This window comes from Aplidium turbinatum, chromosome 6, assembly GCF_918807975.1.
Source record: "Aplidium turbinatum chromosome 6, kaAplTurb1.1, whole genome shotgun sequence".
Lineage (NCBI taxonomy): Eukaryota > Metazoa > Chordata > Ascidiacea > Aplousobranchia > Polyclinidae > Aplidium > Aplidium turbinatum.
The window spans coordinates 34,266,054-34,287,983 of NC_137477.1; the positions used below are offsets into that span (position 1 = coordinate 34,266,054).

General features: G+C 40.3%; 1 protein-coding gene across 1 annotated transcript in view; it reads right to left on the bottom strand.

Annotated features, from left to right (window-relative positions):
- The window catches only part of LOC145772605 (neuronal membrane glycoprotein M6-b-like), a 50,538-nt gene that overhangs the window by 11,165 nt on the left and 17,443 nt on the right, over positions 1 to 21,930 (bottom strand). Inside the window, exons 2-5 of the mRNA XM_082584465.1 lie at positions 5,460 to 5,649; positions 4,333 to 4,492; positions 2,984 to 3,076; positions 2,096 to 2,258 (exon numbers count right to left, since the gene is read on the bottom strand). Coding sequence (XP_082440591.1) covers positions 2,096 to 2,258; positions 2,984 to 3,076; positions 4,333 to 4,492; positions 5,460 to 5,649 — 606 coding nt within the window. The remainder of the gene's footprint in view (positions 1 to 2,095; positions 2,259 to 2,983; positions 3,077 to 4,332; positions 4,493 to 5,459; positions 5,650 to 21,930) is intronic.

Here is a 21,930-nt window from a genome sequence, read left to right on the forward strand (position 1 = left end):
GCATACTCAAGTTCAAAAGTGTTTAGCAGACTGTTTGAGTTACGTGATGCTGTGAGAGAGTTTCTTAGAGAAAAAAATCCAAGCTTGTTTCTCAATTCAACGATAGCTTTTGGGTTGCTGTTCTGGCTAATACTTGGCTGACATTTTTAAACAACTGAATAAACTTAATTCATCGCTGCAAGGAAAGCAAACAAATTTAATTGCCCTCAGTGATAAAGTGTCTGCTTTTACGAAAAAACTTGATCTTTGAAAGACAAGATTAAATTGCAAGGTAACTTGGACATGTTTGATCAATTGAATTTGTACGAATTCACTGAGAAACCAGAAAATGCTGAAATCAATAAACAACTGTCGATGAATTTTATTTCTGACCATAGTCAGTCAGTGCAGGATCAATTTACTTTGGTGATTTGAACGTTCAGAGTTTTTCGTGAGTTTCCGGTCCGTTTCCTGCACACATTGATTCATTAAAGTTACCAACATTGGAATTGAACCAATTCATTAAAATGACCTGTGACACTACTTTGAATATGTTGCATCCGAAAGTGAGCTTGATGAAATTACGGATACAAGCTTCACATGAGCATCCGCAACTGTCTCAGAAAGCTATGGAAATAATTTGACTTTTTGCGACATCTTATCTTTGTGAATGTGGATTTTCTGCACTGGTTACAATAAAAACAAAGTATTGTTCACGACTTAAAGTCGAAGATGAACTCCGATTGAGTCTTTACGTATTACACCTCGTTTGGATACGCTGTGCTCAAATGTGCATTGTGCAAGCTCAAGGCTAGCTCTAAATGTAGCATTCTTTCTAATACTAGCTACTGTTTATGACTTAGCAAGCAATAAGTGACATTTGTTCGTTACAAGGGGAGGAGGAAGGGGAGGGGAGTAGTGGTCTGTGACTGAGACACAATTTTTTTTAGTGGTCCTTGAATCTCAAAAGGTTGAGAACTTCTGGTGTAGGCTACTTAATCAAGGTGTATCATAATTCAAAAGCTCTAAATTACAATTGGATCAATTTAATGTGGTAGCCTATTCTCTATTTCTTCAATAGGCCTACAGAATGTATATATTTCCAGTAGGCTAGATGCTTTTGCACACGTGGTCATGCACATTGCACACACATTGAAATGACCATTTTCCTGTATTTTACAATGATCCAAGACCAGAAAAACTGTTTGCGGCTGTCTTGCAGCATTATTAACGTGTTTTGGTACAGTACCAAATACTATTTGAACTTTAAATATCATAAACAAAAAATGACGTCAGTCAATGCAATACAAGGTAATTTTACGTGAAAAGTAATTTTCAGGGTAGGGAGTGGTTTTGGACGCAAATTTAAAAAAAAATGTTGGAGGTTTTAGAATGTACTGTTGTATCCTAAAATCTGGGCTAAAGTTGAAATTAAAATTAACTTTCCCCCTATACGGATCATACAAGAAAAATAAGACAAGAAAAAACATTCTTTCAACATCATGAGACGTTGAAGTGATATGAAATAAAGCGAGAAGTTTTTATAAGAGAAAGTGGGAGAAAAAATTTTGTTCTTTTTTGGAGAAAATTTCTTTTTTTTGCTCAAATTCTCTCGATTTTGTGTCTATCCACCTATAATTTACAAATTTGCAAACAGTAAACTTCTCTAGAGAGAAATTACTTCGGCCTTTCTTAAGGTTATGGCCTGCTGAATTGAAGATAATCAGCTTTTCTTTAAAACACATACACTCTATAAAATCAATTTGATTTTCCATAATAAGAAAGCAGACTTAAAGGCTAAATTTATATCAGATGTGCTTTCAGCAGAATCAGGTCACTAGCATCACTGATGCTGCATCAGTCATCCATACTGGTAGGCGGTAGCGTTTTTCAAACAAGTTTCATAAAGTTTAAGTGGAAGTACAAAAAAAAAACGTTTGAATATGCCAGTGGCATAGGAGACAGAAAGCTGATTTATTGTATTTTAGGCTATTTTACCAAAAAAAAATTAAAAGTTTTAAACCATGGACAAATTTTGTGTTACACAACAGTGTAAGTAGAAGTCTTCGTTGGACCACAAGACATCTTTAAAAATACAAAAAATGTATATATGCACCCATTTGTACAAAGTCTATACAAACAGCTTCTGGTGCATTCGCCTGGTCACTCCTGAGGAAAGCACATTGCGAAAATCCAATGCTGTAGAAGTAGACAGGAATAGTAGCCATCCCTGTGAGAATGATCCACCCAATGCCAATCATGTAAGACAGTGCTGACAGCTGTAACGTAAAGTGGATATCAGTGATTTATATCCGAAACATCTCTTGTGTACAGATTTTTATCGCTCTCAACACCAACTTTTCCAACTGCCCATGGATCAAACTACTGACAATCTTTATTTGCAGGCTTTATTGCAATTGTTAACCACCTTGAAACCTTTGCTTTCTAATGCATTTTACCATCCAAGATATTTATTTACCTTTTCCAACTGTCTACTATATTCACATCAGTTCAATATACCTAAGCCCTCAATAGGTGTTTCTCTCTAGAGCAGCATACTGTTCATAATAATGAGATAAATCAAGGGCTATAGTCAAAGGGGAGCAACTCCGCAATTAACAGCAATTGACAATTGAGCAACTAACAATTGCTCAACATTAAGCAATTAACAATTGACTTAACAAGGGGAGCAACTCCGCAACTGACAGCATGACTTTACGGGTTTTAACAATAACAAAACCACAAGCTCTTGAGCGGTGTTGAACCAGTAATCTCACCACTCGGCTATGCACTGCAGCCAGCCACATCACCATACCAAAATTCTTTCATTGCCTTTTTCACATTTGATAAGATGATTTGGACAATGTAATGCGCCAACTTGGCGTGAGATATTTATGGTAGCTGATCTTATGCAGCAGGCCTAGCCAACCCGTGGCTTTTTTCCAGATTTTAAGCAGCTCCTATGCTCAGCATAAGGTGCTTCCGTCAACTTTCTTTAAGTTACCAAGTCAAGTGATGATGATGGCGTATGAGCGATCATCATCACTTGACTTGGTAACTTATCATCATCCAAGTCAAGTGAAAAACTAACATGAGCCTGTCACATGTGATAGATTTTTAAGGGTTTTTTGAACTAACTGATGCTAGCAAGTCTGAGCAGTAGCCCGTTTCCACAAAAAACATATCCAGAAGATAATCAATAAAGATGGCTCAGGTTTTCTGTTTGGGCTCGTAACTTCGTAACCTGTTTTTTAATGTGAGTAGTTACTGTCAATACTGGTTTGGTTGTGTTATGATATGGTTGAAAGCTGGCTTGTTTTGGGGGTATCAATTCTTTGAGCAGGCAACTCATTGCATCATGCAAGCCACACTGTAGATAGCTGATTTGCTACAATTTTGGTAGAGAAGTGATTTTCTTTAACCATAGACAGATAAAACCAAGCAACCACACGGCATTTAACATCATATATTAGAGTGAACATAAAACTATAAACTACAAACGTTTTCGGCCATACTCAAGTTAGCCCTTCTCAAGTAACGAAAATAACTGATTTTGCAGCTACATTTAAAATAAACAACTGATCTATACAATGAATTGAAACACGAAATGCACAAGAATGAAACTGCAAAGCAGAGGAGAAAGGCATTCATTCTTGTGCATTTCGTTTTTCAATTCATTGTATAGATCAGTTATTTTCAATGTAGATGTTATTGTAAAATCAGTTATTTTCGTTGCTTGAGAAAAGCTAACTTGAGTATGGCCCAAAACGTTTGTAGTTTATAGTTTTATGTTCACTCTAATATATGATGTTAAATGCCGTGTGGTTGCTTGGTTTTATCTGTCTATGATTTGCTACATCCAACAAAATACCTATAAGAAGGGTTGCCATATCATCTTTATTTCCATTGGTCGTTGTTTTGAAGTCTTAGAAAAGTTCATTGCATTTAATTCTAAAAAAGTGATTATTTTTTATGTATATTGTATATACATCCTTATTTTTTCTCTAGAGCCATGGTCAGTTCAGTTTGATTTTATTTCTGACCATCACAACGAAAAAACAATTATGACAAACATAGCAGAGGTCTAGAAAAAGGTAGAAGCGACAAAACACAGACATTATAATGTGCATGATACCAAAGCAGGACAATCAGTTTAAAATATGGCACGGTTGCAACACCTTAAATGGTGTAAAGCCTGACAGAAATAGCAATTGACAGAACAAACCTGTGACTATGGTTGACATGACCTGGATAATTTGACAAAAAGAGTCCCTGTAATGAGACTGAAGGACCGACAAAAAATGGTCAGTGACAAAAACAATATCGCAAAAGTTTCAACTGATGAAAACTCACCAAAATGCTTGCAACCACACCAAAAGTTGAAGTCTTGCAGCCTTCATCAAAATCTGTTTTCACAGCTCTGGTTGCCAAAACTCCGTCAACAAATATTAGAATAGAAATAAGAAACATGCCTGTGGCAAGCCCATATATTGCAGATTTGAATGAAACAAATCTATAATTTAAACATATGTCTTTGATTGAACTATTTTTAGTCAAATATGCCACAGAAACGAGTTTATGTGATTACAACATAGACCAAGGGTCTCAAATTCAACTTGCTATGAAGGTCAAGTAAACACTTATCCCGAGGCCAGTAATACACAGTAAGAAGTCAATAAACAAAACAACACAGTTAAAACGCAATAAAAAAGTAAGAATACAGTATGTAGATTGTAGAATGCACTAAAACATAAGTAAAAGTAGTAAGAAGAGATGAAAAAACGCTATACAATTGCAAAAAATGCAAACAAAAAAGTAAAAAACGCCAACGAAACGGCGGACCTGGAGAGTAAAAATCGTGCAATCAAATTTCAGAAAGCGCGGAAAAATCAGAAAATACCAAAGTTACTATTGCAATAACGATACAATTAGTGAATAGGAAATGAGATTGCAATGTAACAATACGAGTTCCTCGTATGCAATAAAATGTCGCACGCGACAATAGTGCTAAAAATCGTATGAAGTTTGGGCATTTTCAGATTTTTTGAGCAATTTTGGAGTGAATTTGACCATTCTAAATCTCGTGCGCGAACATTTTGCCGACAGGACTAATTGCCGAATTCTATAATTTCGCCAATTTGTCCAATCGGCATTTAGTCCTTTCGGCAATTAGTCTTTCGGCAAAATGAGTTTCGGAAAAATGTCTATTCGGCAAAATGTCCTTTTGGCAAAATGTCCGGGTACCCTAAATCTATAGAAAAAATTTGTACTGTAATTGTTAATTATTTTAAAGTGTGAAAATGCATCAAGGGCCACACCAAAACCTCTCGTTGGCCATATGCGGCCCACAAGTCATGTTTGAGACCCTTGATATAGACAAATGCAGTAAATAATTTGTAATATTTTGTTTGTAATTCAGCTAACGGACCAGATATTTCCAATAAGATTAATTTTAAACTATTCAATTGTCAAAAACTTACATTTCATCTATCTTAGTTTCAGGCCAGCTAAATCCAGTGATTCTTGCATTTCCCAAAATTTCATGAGTATTTGAGATGGCTTCATGACCTGTTCCACAGAAAAGTGCAACACCAGCACAGCACATTATGGCAGCAATCAATGACCCCCATGGCACCAATCCCAAACAATGCAAGCACTTGTTGAACGAACCTAACAATGATAAGATCATTTTCACTTGATAATTATGCTCCATTAACATGACAAACTTTTATTTCTCTATGATTTATAATCCCCAAGGCCAAACACATAACACTGATTGCTTGGATATAAATTTACACTTTTATTGCGTAACCTAGTGAATGACAATTAACTGCAAAGCCACTACACAAGTATGTCGTCTGTCCGAAAAGCTATTAACAAACTCATTCTTTGCAAAAATATTAGACACTTACTAACTATTTTGCAGCAACATCATTTTAGAAAAAGCTTAAAATACTAATTACTTAATCAGTGCTGTTACTGCCAAATTTCTTATTTAAGCCCTCTGCATTCATTTGTGACTCGTTTGTTTATATTTGGCCTTTTTCTCCTCTGCAAGTCTACTGTACTAAAAAAGCCACCTGTTTTTTATAATGTTTTGGCCTCTGTCGCATTTGTGTTTTGCACCTGAGTTTGCTCCTGTGGTTTGTTTTCGTTAAATCAATAACTTATTAGTCAACGATATAACGTCAGTTTTTCATTGAATTATACAACCATTATGACCTATTCGTTTTTCAATAATTGCCAATCCTTGAAAAAGGGAATTTGTAAACTGTACCGTACTGTAAATCGATTTGTTTCATTCTACAAATTGCTTTTCTCTAGACCAGTGGTTCCCAACCTGGGGTTCGCGGACCCCTTGGGGGTCCGTGAGAAAGCATTTGGGGGTCCGTGATTACCTTGATGAATTTTGGGAAAAAACTTTGTTCTATATGCACGGATGGAGCACCAGCTATGCTCGGGAACAAATCCGGATTTGCTGCTTTAGTAAAAAACTAAGCTCCTCGCGTGGTTGTTATCCATTGCTTCTTGCACAGGTACGCCTTAGCAGTAAAAACTTTACCAGCAAGTCTTAAAGAAATTCTGACAAATTGCGTGAAAGTCGTTAATTTCATCAAAAGCAGAGCTGTAAACCACCGTATTTAGCGCTCTGTCAAGAAGTAGGGTCAGATGACGGAGAACTTTTGTATCATTCTGAGGTACGTTGGTTATCTAGAGAAGTTTTAAAACGACTGCAGCAGCTAAAAAATGAGGTATCAACTCTTTTGAAAGCAAAAGGAAGTCCCCTTTCAAAATTATTCGAGAGTAAAAGTTTTCTATACGGCATGGCCTACTTAGCCGATATTTTCGGTCATATTAACAATGTTAATCGTGGCATTCAAGGACCAGGTGTGACAATAATTGATGCAGCTGAAAAACTGAAAGCGTTTTTAGCCAAGTTGCCGGTTAGAAACGCAGATTGGAAGCAGGTAATTACGCCAACTTTCCAATGTTAGAAGATCTTGATGGATGAAACTCAAAGAGAATGTACTCTTTTGATATCTATGAGAGAAAAATTTTGCGCACACTTGAAACCCTGCAAATCTCATTTCAATGTTATTTTAATTTAGAACACCTGCCGAACGAAGTTGAAACATGGATTCGAAATTCTTTTCTTTTTGACTTGAAGAACATTGGCGATGACGATCTCAGTAAAGATGACCTAATCGATTTGAGATCAAAAGAGTTATTACGCATTGAGTTTCATTCAAAAGCTGTGGAAGAATTTTGGTGCTCACAACTGCAAACCTACCCATTCTTGGCAAAGCAAGCGATTATTGTTTTGTTACCATTCATAACCACTTAACCTTTGCGAGGCAGGATTCTCAGATCTTGTTACAATAAAAACAACATCGAAATCGCCTGGCCAGTGGACGTTGAAGATGACATGCGTGTTGCATTGTCAAAAACTCAACCACAGTTCAGTTGTTTAGTTCAGGAAAGGCAACAACAACCATCTCATTAAATTTGCTTACGTGGAAAAAGTTTCGGCATGGCACTTTGGGTCACCTTAGTCCTTAATATTCAAATAGTGCTGACATTTCTTGAACAATCCATTCATTAGATTATTTGAGCAACTGTTTAAGCTGATGATTGCCGCAGGAGTCACAGCGGCAATGCAATATGACACCGTACAGTAGTTGAGTAGCATAATTATTACAATAGTCAATAGTACTGTGATTGAACTGACTCATGTGAAAATAAATTGCTTTGCAATAGTCAATTAGTAGGTTAATTGAGTTTCAGGCAAAATTTAGGTAGGGGTCCGCTAGGGTGCGTCGTGTGCCCCAATGTTCATATTTTTTGTATTATTTTTTTTAATGGTGAGGTTTCACTGAAACAACAATAATATGAAGTTTCAGCAAAAAATATTAATGTTTAGGTGCTCCACATTGCAGTTAAAAATACAGGAATTTCGACTCCCATACTCCATAAATACCTTGTTTTAACATAACACTGGTCTATACGATTTTTGCTCTATGAACTTTGAAAACTGATTTAGAGTAATTTTGGGGTGCTGAATCCGAATCTGCCCTCAGATTTATCCTATCACTTCAGGTATGTGAGATATGATGACAGCAAATTGTTACTTTTGTCAAAAGTGGAAAATTTGACGTTGCATTTATTGCACATACATATTTTGCTATATGCAGAAATCCAGGCCATGTCGTGCATAAGTAGCTGAAATACACCAAATATAATTTTGATACCAATTTGTTTTCTAAGCAACATTATTAACCATGCAGTAATAACAATCTAAAAGGGAGGCTAAAAGTATAACTGACCCCCCCCCCCCCCGTCAAAGGTTTGCATGAAACCACGAAGGATTAAGTAGGCCTGTGGCAATGCTTGTACAGTAACCTTACTTAGGCTGTTTTGGTCTGTCTAACACTAACCATTCGTTATAGCACTGCATATGTTGGTGGTGAACGCAATGCCAAATCTTCCACTTTTGACAAAAGTAACCATTTGTTGTTATCATATCTCACAAACCTGACGTGATCTGAGGTTAGATTCGAATTCAGCACCGCAAAATTACTCTAAATCAGTCTTCAAAGTTCATGGAGCAAAAAATAATTCTTTTTTTGTTTACCAGTGTAATATATGGATTATGCCTGCATTGTGCTTGGGCATGTTGAATGTTGATGAAGACTTGCAGTTTTTGTCAATCGGGAAATTATGTCATTCAAGGTGGCTTACACTTGCTTGTAGGCTACTTCGTAAATACACTCATGCAATCAACCCTTCCAAAAGTTTCATGAACTTGTCTGAGTACTGCATCAAGGTTTGCTTCCCACCTTGGTTTGAAATAAAACACCACAATTCATTATCTGATGGGTCAAAAAACTTCTTCAACATGTTGCAAAGAAACCTTCCCAAACCAAGAAGTAAAAGATTTCCAAGAAGGTTTTGGAATGCAATGCATTATTCGCTCACTCTGAAAATGTCATTGTTGGAATGCTAGGTGATGAAGACTGCCAAGTTAGAAGAGCAGCAGGCCAACAAATCTATTCCTTAGGTGCACAAGCACAGGAAAAGCAAAGCAAGAATCATGTTGGCTCCTCACAAAAAGCAGAAGATGAAAATCGAAAGCTGAGAAAGGAAATTTCACCAGCAGTGCCACCTGCAATATGCAGATTTCTTGTGCCACAGCTTAATACTAAAGCAAAATCATACCACCAACTTGTGAAGCTTGGCACAGTTCATAAGTCTGAGCCACCTATCATGAGATCGCTAGCAGATCAACAGCTTGACAATGTCATCGACGAACCTCTGCGGCTGGATTATCCTTGCCACAACCAAGCAGTGGAGTGTCACGTTAAGCTAGTGACTGTTAAAGCAAGCTTATATGCTGTAGGTTTTGAAAGAAGGGATGGACTGATTCGTCAGAAGGTGCAATCTCGTCAACTTATGAAAGAATTCAACAGCAAGAAGGAATTCCCACTAGATTGACATGTTCACCTTTCTGTGCTGGTTGCTAAAGTCTCAATGTAGTACAGGTAGTCTAGCACATGCAGCAGTATGGAGTATATCAATCTGTGTGCTGGTATTTCCTTGACAATGATTTCATGGCAGATCACAGTCTACCCATCACCAATTATGTCTACTAATTACAGTATTTGTTTCATGCACCTACACTTTGAACAGTCCAGTTAGTAACCTCCAGGTCGTGCAGTAAAGTTGTTACTTGCTACTGTGTGTGTACATGACACGAGCACTATATTGTATTTCCAGTCACACTACTGTACCGTTAGACCACTGCCTACATGCTCTCGATTAACCCTTGTATTCTCTACATCATGTGTAGTGTGTACCGTATATTATGCATACCATGCTGTATATTTATTGCAAATGCAATAAGCAAAAGTATCCAAGTCATCTGTGACCTGCATCAACATATGCAGTACAGCATGTGCATTTACCCATTACCTTGTGCCTGCGCTACCGTTTTGTCCAAAACATTGTCAAATATACGCTTTTTGTCGTAACTTTTTTTCTAGTGAAATTAAGGCAAAAAATCCTCATAGAGCAGATAGAAACATTATGATTCTGCATCAATTGATACCAAACTCATGTTCGTAGCACCAGCAGTTCCAAAGTTACATCCGATTTGAGAATTTTGGGGGTATTCCCCCATAAAATGGGGGGGGTAGAACGGCCAATATGTGGTACAACTCCCTGAAACCAGTTTTGTTATTGTTTTTAGCCAATTTGTCAGTGGTCTAGACCTCCTTTTTTTTAAATAAAAAAAATTTTTTTTTAATCCACCCTATTGTCAAGCCAACAAGGGGATACAGGCAATTGGGATGTGGAGCACCTAAACCTTGACCAAATTTTTTGAAATTTTGTAATTTTGCTTTTTTAGTCAAGCCTCAACCACAAAAAAAAATAATTTTGTTTTCAACCATTTTTTAAATTTTTGGGGGCACACGACACACCCTAGGGTCCGCAGAATTAATAATTTGTCTAAAGGGGTCTGTGACAACAAAAAGGTTGGGAACCACTGCTCTAGACGGTCACAAATGAAGAAATCTCAAATTTACCTGTGTTTAAAAGATTGTCTAAAAACGCACAATAAGAACACGTGAAACTCAATTAAAACTCATGTGTTGTGTTGTTGTTAGCAATCCAGACAGTTCAAATAGAGCAAAGGTCAACAACAGTAAACAAATACGTCACTGTAACGTCGCAATAAAATAGACAAAGCGGACGTTACATTCAGTTTTTAGACAATCAAATCAAGAAAGTCGTCGTTGTTGACAGTGAGCGAAGTTGAATGTCAAGAAAATGGCAACAAATTTTGTAAAAGAGTAAGACGTGGCAGATAAATCAAATGCCGAAGAATCAACAAATCCAGAACCCCAAACATCAAAGGTGACAACAAGATCACAATCAAAAATGCTCCACCAAGCAGAAAATGGCAGTCTGCACCCAAGCGACAGCACCAGCAAAGTTTCCATCAAAAGCCGCTCCTCTACAATGAGCGCTAAAGTTAAGAAGGCGGTAATATTAGCTCGATTGGAATCACAAAAAAGGATTTGCGAATTGGAACAAGAGCAAGCGAAAGCAAGGGCAGAATTTGAAACAATGGTCCTAAAACAAAGTCAGCTACGTGAAGAACAAGAAAGAAAATTCCTGCAACAAGTCCAGGAAGCTAAACTAAAGGCAGAGCTCCAAGAGACAATTGCCCAACTTTCGGAAGAATCGGAAGAAGAAGATGCTGGTGAGCGCTATAAAATGTCTAAAGACAATGTTGATATAAACGGACAATTTCAATCGAATTTAGCAACTAATGTAAACAATAATTCTGTGTTTCCTATGTTATCCCAATTAACGTTGAGTGGCGTAGAAGCCAGGTCTAACAATCACGAATCTATTGTCGTTTCAAACAAAATTAATCCTTCACAAACAGTAACAAATAAATCGTTTGTGAGACATGAGCCGAGTACGTCGTATGCCCAGGCCCCTGTACTAAATCAAATAAACAATAATCAATCAGTAAACTCGAAACAGATTCCAAATATTACAGTACTATCAACCCGTCCCCACTGTTGTCTGTAGAACCCCCAATCTTTGATGGAAATTCTGCTGAATACTGTGGTTTTATAGACGCATTTGATACGTTAATTGATTGTAATTTCACAGAGCCTAAACGTAAACTTTTTTATCTGTTGAAATACACCAAAGGCTCTGCGCACACTTTGGTAAAAGGGTGTCAATACATACTTCCCCACGAAGGTTACACAAAAGCAAGAGCTTTGCTACAACAAACCTTCGGTCAAAAATTTCAACTAGCTTGCGCATGTGTTGATTCCGTCATAAACAGACCATCTCTTCAAAATTCTAACAAAGATTTTCTGATCAAGTTCTCTTCGGAACTTACTTCCTGCATATGTACTTTGTCTGGCATGAATTTAGGGGTGTTACGGTAACTGCACAAAACAGGCTAATGACAACAAACAGAAACACATCAGGGCGTCTCTGGGATGGTAAAAGGATAAACCCTCGGCCCCAGAGTTCGAAGAAAGAAGCCAGAAGTCCCAACATCCTACAGCTTAACGTTGAAGGCCTTACGACTGCTAAAATCGACGTCGTACAAAGAATAGCTCAACGACAAAAGGCCCTTATCATCATCCTCCAGGAGACCCACTGCCACAGCGCAGATAGGCTAGTGATCCCAAATTACTCACTAGCTGGGTCAATCCTAAGCAGGACACACGGCTTAGCCACATTTGTCCACGAGAAGCTGAACTGGAGACTGGTTGAACAATCCCCTTCAGACTCAGAGATTGAATGGCTAAGTGTGGACGTCAACGGCTACAAAATCGTAAACATCTACAAGCCACCTTCCTCGCTATTCACTCCGACGGCTATCCCAGTGTACCCCCACCCCTGCCTCTATGCTGGCGATTTTAATTGCCAGCACGTCGACTGGGGATACCGCATCACCAGCCCTTCTGGTGCATGTCTGGCTAACTGGGCATCAAATAACAACTATGCCCCACTGTACAACCCCAAAGACGAAGCCAGCTTTACATCCGGGCGATGGGGCACTGGAACAAATCCAGACATGGCCTTTGCTAGCACTGGCAACGACAATCAGCTTCCGGACAGACGTGTGCTACAGAAGTTCCCTCGGTCCCAACACCGACCTTCTCTCATTACCGCAATACCGCTCAAGACACCAATTCCGAGTGAACCAGTCAAGCGGTGGAACTTCCGTAAAGCCGACTGGAATCGCTTTAGCCTCCTTACCAACAAGTTCACAAATGAGTTACCTCCACCTAACTGTCACAATGTGGACGAGGCCTACCAGGACTTTTGCAACACCATCTTAACATGCGCCAAACAAGCCATCCCTCGAGGTCGTAGAAGTAACTACACTCCATGCTGGGATGCAGAGTGCGAGCGCCTCTACCAATCTTTTGTTAGCTCTTCAGATGGTCAAACAACACCCTCAGCCGCCAAGGCTCTTCTGGAAAGACTCGATGCAAAAAGAAAAGAACGCTGGACAGAGACTATCCAATCTATCGATCTCTCGCACTCAAGCCGTACAGCGTGGAGCACACTCAATAACCTTACGGGACGATCAAGACAATCACCCCGACAATGTCCCATTCCTGCTAATAAAATCGCATCGCAGGTAATAAAAAATGGGATATATAAGCCGTGTGATCGTACCTCCGATCGGTTTGTTACCAAAGAAGTGAAAAAGCTATGGAAGATCAACACACCCGACCAGGAGAGCATTTCTAGCTCCTTCTCACGGAGCGAATGTAATGCTGCCCTCAAGCACCTAAAACCTGGTAAGGCCCCTGGTCCAGATAAGATATGTCCAGAGCTTATCATGCACGCTGGTTATGTTCTAAAGTCCTGGTTATGCGATTTCCTGTCGTCTTGCCTGCGCCGCCTCAAGATTCCTAAAGTATGGAGAAGATCTCTGGTCGTCGTGATCCCTAAGCCAAACAAACCACTAGACGATGCAAAAAGCTATCGCCCCATCTCCTTGCTCTGCATCCCTTTCAAGATCCTTGAGAGACTGATCTACGCTCGTGTTGAACCAATAATTGACCCACTGCTTCTCAAAGAACAAGCTGGATTCCGACACGGGAGGTCAACTGTAGACCAAGTCACACTACTAACTCAGGATATTGAGGAGAGTTTCTCGGCAAAAAAGAAAGCGGGGGCTGTCTTTATCGACCTAACAGCAGCCTATGACACTGTTTGGCATCGTGGTCTAGTCTACAAACTACTCCGCCTACTCCCTGACAGGCACATGGTCAAAATGATCATGGAACTCATCCACAACAGGAGTTTTACCCTTACCACCGGAAGCGGAAAACCAAGTAGACTGCGGTGACTCAAAAACGGTGTCCCACAGGGATCAGTCTTGGCTCCCCTCCTTTTCAATGTCTATATGCATGACCTACCATCAACAACATCTCACAAATATGCATATGTTGATGACTTGGCCATCTTGCACTCTGCGAAAGACTGGCAATCATTAGAAATGACGTTGAGCCAAGACATGACGACCATATCTGGATACCTTCACCAATGGAAACTGAAGCTCAGCGAAAGTAAAACTGTGACGGCAGCCTTCCATCTTGGTCACAGCGGTAAACCATAATCTCTTCGTGGGAAAATTGTAACATAAAGTTCCCGGATCCGTTTGTCTGCATGTAGTGACCGAAAAAGAAACACTCCTTGAAACGTCTATTCAAAAAGTGTATTCCTGTAAAATTAGCCTGCGGCTATCGAAAATTTGATGCAACGCCGTACACCACTAAAACTTGTCACTACAGAACAGATTACTTGGATAAAAGACGGAGAATTTCTCCAGCTAGCAAGCACCAAGCAAACAGTTAAACTTGCGACTGACTTCCAACAAACAATTTTACGAATGAATCAGAAAAATTTGTGATAACTCAAAGGCACGTCAGCAGTTTGTGTGACGCAATATTTCATGTTTAAACAGGTTTCAAACTGAAACAGGTTTAAACAGGTTTGACACAAGTCTTACGAACGATGGTGCAATTTTGGCTCATGTTTTAGGAATTTCCATGACGTAAGATTCAGTAGACTTGAACGGTTTTTATATGACGTTTGATTAGGTGAACAATTGTCTGGAACATAGCGGCCCCTAGTTATGACAGTCTGACATGGCATAACTAAAAAAGAATTGACGACAATTGTGAGCCAATGAATAAAAACACATGATACACAAATTCTTTGAATCACTCACGTTTAAGTTAATACGCAAATACAAAGGGCATGCAAAGAATGAACAGCAATAAGAATAAACACGACGATACATGAAATTGGTACCATAGGTAGTAGGTACACGCAAAAAATGACGCTATATACAATGGTTGCGATAATAACCGACTGTTCTGGGCTCAGACAAGTGTCGGCCACCGCAGACAAAACCAGGCTCAAACCCTAACACTTAGGTGTTCTTTACGGGGGCGAGGCACGAAATATCCCTCAACACATAGTCTACTTTCACTTTCCCCGTACTCTCATCATAGTTGCAGACGGCAACTTTAGCTCTACGAACCACAGGCTTCCCTTTCCTAATTTGTGGAACTACCTCATGCACCCTCCCAAGTTGATACTTCCCACGTTTACCAATGTCCTGGAGAGAACCTACCACTGCAAGTTGACCAGGCTCCAAATTCTCGGCCATTTTTAGCCATTTTTTCCGGCCCTGAAGACCTGGCAAGTAAAAATCGATCCATTTACTCCAAAACTGCTGAGAAAGTGACAAATTGAACCGATAATCCCTTCTTAATCGGTCACGATCATGTGGTTGCCCAACAGCACAGTATGGGTCTAAGTATGGGGTCAAAAGTGAGGCAGGGGTGATGACAGTAAAATCCCTAGGGTCGTCACTCAAAGGTACCAAAGGGCGTTCGTTCACGATCCGAACGGCACTGCCTGTGTACGTAAGCAGTTCAATAAATTTGGGCTTACGAATTGAAGAGTCCAAAATGTGAAAAAATGCAATTTTAAATTGTTTAACCATTGCCTCCCAGGCGCCACCTTGCGCCGGAGCATAAGGAGGTATAAATTCCCAGTTTATCTCTCTCTGTCTCAGGGCGTTGTGAAATTCAGCTGATTCTATCAACTCGGGTAACTTCTTAGATGCTGCCTGAAAGGTACTTCCATTGTCGGAATAGATAGCATTAACCTGCCCACGTAAATCTGTAAACCTTGTAAAGGCAAGTAAAAAATCACTCAGCGACAATGACGTAACCAGCTCAACATGAATAGCGCGAGATGCCATACATGTGAACAAGAGTCCCCAAGCTTTTTTGTGACTTCTACCTTCAACAAAGGTTAAAGGTCCAAGATAGTCTAAGCCGCAATCAAAAAAGGGTTTCCTATGCGCAGTTGTGCGAGACAAAGGTAAATCAGACATGAGCTGCCTTATAGGCCGTGCTTTCTCAATTGCACATACACCACAATCATTAAGATACCTCTTCACGGAGACATTACCATTAGCGATCCAAAACTTCTGTCGCGTAGACAACAAAGTGTGCTGTACTCCACAGTGCGCGTTTCCATTATGATGCGACAGTACAACAAGCCTAGTGAAGGGGTGCTTCGAAGGCAAAACAATCGGATGCTTTGCTTCAAGAGAGATCTCGGGAGAATTACTTAAGCGGCCTTCAATGCGGATTACACCAGCGTCATCTACACAAGGTCTGTACTTTTTAAGTGAACGTAATTCTTTCAAGCGTTCCTTCTCACGTTGCGAAGCGCCAACACTACCTCGCTTTATCACTTCCTCAAGGGCATCCGGCGATCGTTTGGTCATTAAATGTACCACATCGCCATACACGCTCTTCTGAACAAACTTCACAGCCAACTCTGAAGCACTGTTAAGATAAGATGCATCCAGTTTTGGCTTCACAAAGCTACGCTTTCTCGTTTTACAGCACAAAAATTCAACAAAAGCAACCAAATAAGCGATTCTCTTTTTCATAACATACAAAGAAGGTGCGGCCTCGATCAATCTGTGAAGACCACCCTGTCCAACGTCAAGCGACTCCTTTTCGTCACGAAGATATAGGCTATGGACAGGTACTGGAGTGGCATTTTCTACAGATGGAATTTCCTCACACTGGTAGAGAAGACTAGAACCATTTAACCACAACTCTCGAAATTCTTTCTTTGTAATAAGATTTGGCCTTGTGCCAACATCAGCTGGGTTCATATCGGTAGGGCAAAAACGCCAATCCTGGGCTCCAGACAACAATAAAATATGCTCGACTCGATGCGTAATAAACTTATTCAAACGTAAATCAGGGTTTTTAACCCACTGCAACACAGTACGAGAATCACACCAAAAATACTTAAGGCAGTCGGGCATCTTCAATGCCTCGTAGGCCTGCTTCACGAGTCTTGCTGTATTCAAAGCAGCAACAAGCTCTTTCCTAGCTATCGGCCAAGAAAACTGATTTTTTACAACAATGGTAGATTTACCCAGAACGAAAGACACACTCGGAACTCCGCTAACCAGTCTACGTAAGTAAACAACAGAAGAGAAAGCTTGATTCGAAGCATCACTAAACCCATGCAATTGATATGAAACAATATCATCCGGACTGCACACACCAGAGTTTGCAAAATACCATCTCGGTAACGAAAAATCCTTAAGCAGGTCCAAAGAGCGAAGCCACGACTCCCACTATTTAACAAAGCTATCAGGGACCTCGGTGTCCCAATCAAACTTGTCTATCGCCAATTGCTGAAGTATAAGGCGTGCTTTTAGAAAAAATGGCGCTCCAAAGCCTAGCGGATCAAAATTTTGTCCAAGCTGACTGAGCATACTTCGGCGCGTGTGTTTAGCTAAGGGCTTTATGGAACATGCGATACGCATCTCGTCAGACTCGGTTTGCCACACACAACCCAATGTCTTCGCTGATGGCAAAGTCATATTTTCAGTCTGAAAGTCAATGTCACGAATCAAAGGTGAAAGCATCTCATTATCCAAATTTGACAAGACAATCATAGCCTCCTTGTTAGCACTCCACTTCTGTTGAGCTTGTAAGCACTTTTTCATAACAAGTTTAAACAAGTTTAAACCCACGGCTATCAAACAAAGCGATTGATTCATGAGTGATTTGCTGAGCTTCCTCTAAGCTATCAGCCGAAAATATAAAATCATCCATGTACATATTATTTGCAATATTGCAGAGAGTCAATTCACCAGCACTGCTGGGATTCTGCTCGATCATTTTCTTTATAGCCAAGCAAGCGATATACGGGCTACTCTTTATTCCCCAAGGGTGTACACAAAAACGAAATGGTACCATCCTACCATTTTCAAGGTCATCATCTTCAAACCACAATATACGAAACAAATCCCTTTGCGACTCAGGTAACTTTATTTGAAAGAAGCATTTAGTCACATCAGCCATGAGACCAAATCTACCAAGCCGAAATCTAGCCAAGACATCTACCAGAGGGTTTAACAAGTCAGGACACAAAAACATTACATCATTAACACAAGTTCCTCGAAATTCAGACTTGCCATCGTAAACAATGCGCTTTTTTAATTGTGACGTAACAAAGTATGGTAAATACCATTCAAATCCCTTGACATTTCCTGCTTCACCCGCACGCTCAATATAGCCATTTGATTTAAGATCTTTCATGGTGTCAGTAAGGAAATCACGAAGTTCAGGTTGTTTTAAAGCCTTCTTCCTTAAAGCAGCAACTCTATCTGACGCCAACACAAAATTGTTAGGTAAATCAATATCTTCCTTCAACGGAACAGGTATCTCAAATCGACCATCTTTCAACTCAATATTCGGTTCAACAAGTTCTCTAGCCAAAATGTCATTGCGAGACAATTCACAGGTTTCATTTTGCAAGGTCAAATCCTGAATGACTTTATTCAGGTCTGCTTTTCCATATCACGAGACTCAATTTTACGCTGAAAGCCAGAGATGACATCCGACTCTGAAGACGTCTGCACTCTGCACACGTTAGCAACGCTTTCATCTAAGGGTGACTTACCACCACAAGCCAACCAGCCGAGAGGAGTGAGTAAAGCATGCGGTTCACTACGATTTTCACCAACACGTTCTTCTTTTGCACACATCAAATAATCGTTGTCGTTGCCAATCAGTACATCTACAGTACTACAATCATTCAAATGAAACATATTCACGTCATGAAAATGACGGAAACCATTTAAATCTTGTTTATGCGGTAAAGTTTTAACATCATCAGCCCAAGCTGGGTTAACCACCGAGGTTATATCACAAAACAGTTCATCAGTCTCTAACGACTGGATGTTGAGTTTGACAAGGTCAGCACAAGTAGCTTTCTGACCAGCCAGGGTATCCATTTTAAACGATGCTTTATCGTACGGTTTAAGATCAAGTTCACACACCAAATCACTCGAAACAAACGTCAACTGCGAACCAGGATCATGCTGAGTGCTTCATAGTGTTGTTAGGGCCACATTGACAGCAGTTGTTTGCATGAACGCAATCCCTAACCATATGCTGGCGCAAACAATTCAAGCATTTGCCAGCTTTCACAATGACATCTCTCCGATCTTTAGGTGTCAAGCGCAAAAATTCTTTACAATTAGACAAAAAATGATATTCAACTTGACCACGTGACGAACAACAAATACATGCCGGCAGGTCTTTACGTCTAGCCTCACCACCGCGCGGTGCGCCAACAACAGTCGAGTACTGCGAACTCCCTGACATCACATCATCATGGGGTTTTACCGACGTCTGCCTAACCGGACATGAAGGCAATTTTCCTTTGCCAAACTTTTTAAAATGCTGCGACTCACCAGAATCGCCCATTAGCATAATGCTAAAATCAGTCGACTTACGCGTTTCCTCTCGTACAACAAAATCGAAAAAACTCTGAAAAGTAGGCTCATCAGTGCCACCATACTGGTCACCTAAAAAGTCAAGATAATGCTGCTTAGCGTCAAACGGGAGTCGCTTAGCCAAATCCAAAACAAAACGTCCTTCTAATTTATCACGCTGACCATAAGCTTGCGCGTAAAGCAGACACTGCGACAATTCATCTTTAAACTCTTTCAGATCACTGGAAGAGGTCGAAGTCAATTTGCTACCATAGCGATACTTTCTAATTTCCGGTTCGGCGAAAAGACCTCCACGAACCTCAAAACGCTGGGACAAGCGAGCTAACGACATTTCTATCCTGTCTTCCTCTGACAAGCCAGGGGTGTCAGAAACCAAATTAGCAATCGTTTGCGCAGCTGTTCTAACACAAGCTGCTTGTAACAAAGTCAAACGAGTCCCCTTAAAGGGCGAAGCTGCCATTAAGGCCGTAACACAATTTTTAAAGAAGATAAATGGCATATTATTACCATCGTAACCAATCAAGGCCGCCTTATCGAAAAACGTCCTACTATTTTGGTATTCAAAAAAGCAATCCTGCTGTTGAGAACTCGATTTAGCAGAAGACAAGCTATATCCCTTGAGGGGCTGAGTGGGCTCAGTCACATGCACAGCCCGATCACGATCCTCACACCAAATTACGTGTAGCTGGGCGATCAAAACCTAGCGGCGCAGAAAACTGTGAAGGGGGCAAAGCATTACTACTAATGGCGGCCCCGTGACCTGTACGCTCTGGGGGAGGAGTTCGGTTGTAATTCGCAGACCTTGGCTCTACAGCATTCGGAAGACCCTTAGCCGCGGCCCCGAGACCTCCTGAAAGAGCTGGAAAACGTGTGGATTGCCCTGGTCCACTCACAGGTTGAACGGGCGTTTGGAAAAGGTTATGTAAATTAAACTGCGATTGATGTTTATTTCTGGAATGCCTAGAAGAGCCCTTCTTAGAGCTACGCCGAGAGCCCACCTCTGATCGATATTCAGCTAAAACTACCTCTTTACGTTGTTCAGCCCTCAACTGAGCGTCTTTGAGTGCGAACTCAGCAGCTCTCGCTTTGGCTCTCGCGGCGGCCTCCGCTGCTCTCGCTTCGGCCTCAGCTCTCGCGGCAGCCTCAGCTCGAATGGCCTCAGCAGCTCTCGCTTCGGCCTCAGCTCTCGCGGCAGCCTCAGCTCTCGCGGCAGCCTCAGCAGCTCTCGCTTCGGCCTCAGCTTGTATCTGGAGCTCCTCTCGTCTTAGCTGCAGGTTAATTTGTGCCACTATCCGAGACGAAGTCCTAGACATCCTAGTGCTTACATTTGAGGCGCTATCCTCAGGATGTATGTCAGCATCCAACATATCTGAGAACTCACTTTCTTTTTGTTCAAAGTTATTTTTTAACGAGTTAAATTCGGGATCTACCCTATCACGAAGTTCTGCCAAGATTGCAGAGTTAAAGATTTTAGTCAAAAGAGCATGGAAATGCCGTAATTCCTCTTTTAAAGTAGATAACTTAGATCTAAAAATTAACAGTTCCTGCTTATCACTCAAAGAACCTAGGGCTACAGAAAGTTTCCCAATTTGAGTCAAAACATCCCGTCTAAGATGCCGGGCCTCTCGAACTGACTTAGCCTCATCGTTACTGGGTCCCTCCCCAGAATGGCCTGCCCGACCGCAAAGAACATCATCAGGCTTAAAATCAGTCGAGTCTACGGCGGTCGAGTCCTTGTCGCCACCGAGTGTAGACATATTAAATGTTGGGGCTAAATTTAAAAAAAAAAAAAAAATTAAGTTACACAAACACACAAAATTATTAGGCTACAGTAGTTATAAAAAACTTAACTGCAAAGACCGTAAAAAATACAAAAAAGAATTTAAATGCACGATACCGTAGCTGTACGAGTATGAAGTCCTGAAGTCCACAAAACTTGCTTGGATTCTTCTACTTGAATCTACAAGCACAGATGGATTGTCTTTAATCTTCTTTCTTGCCAATGAATGTCAAAGTTATTTTTCTTCAGTACCAAACTGAGAAGAAATGTCTTTACTTTTCTTTGCTTCTGTAAGAGTGTAGACTACCAACCAACAAATCTTCTTTTATTATTTCTTGTACTTCTAAGTAGTTCTTCTGCACTAGCTGACAACAAACACGTCGTTTATTTTTTATGCCTTCAAGTGCTTCTTGGCCTACCAGCTAACAAAAATCGTCTTTTATTTTTTATGGTCACAGCGGTAAACCATAATCTCTTCGTGGGAAAATTGTAACGTAAAGTTCCCGAATCCGTTTGTCTGCATGTAGTGACCGAAAAAGAAACACTCCTCGAAACGTCTATTCAAAAAGTGTATTCCTGTAAAATTAGCCCGCGACTATCGAAAATTAGATGCAACGCCGTACACCACTAAAACTTGTCACTACAGAACAGATTACTTGGATAAAAGACGGAGAATTTCTCCAGCTAGCAAGCACCAAGCAAACAGTTAAACTTGCGACTGACTTCCAACAAACAATTTTACGAATGAATCAGAAAAATTTGT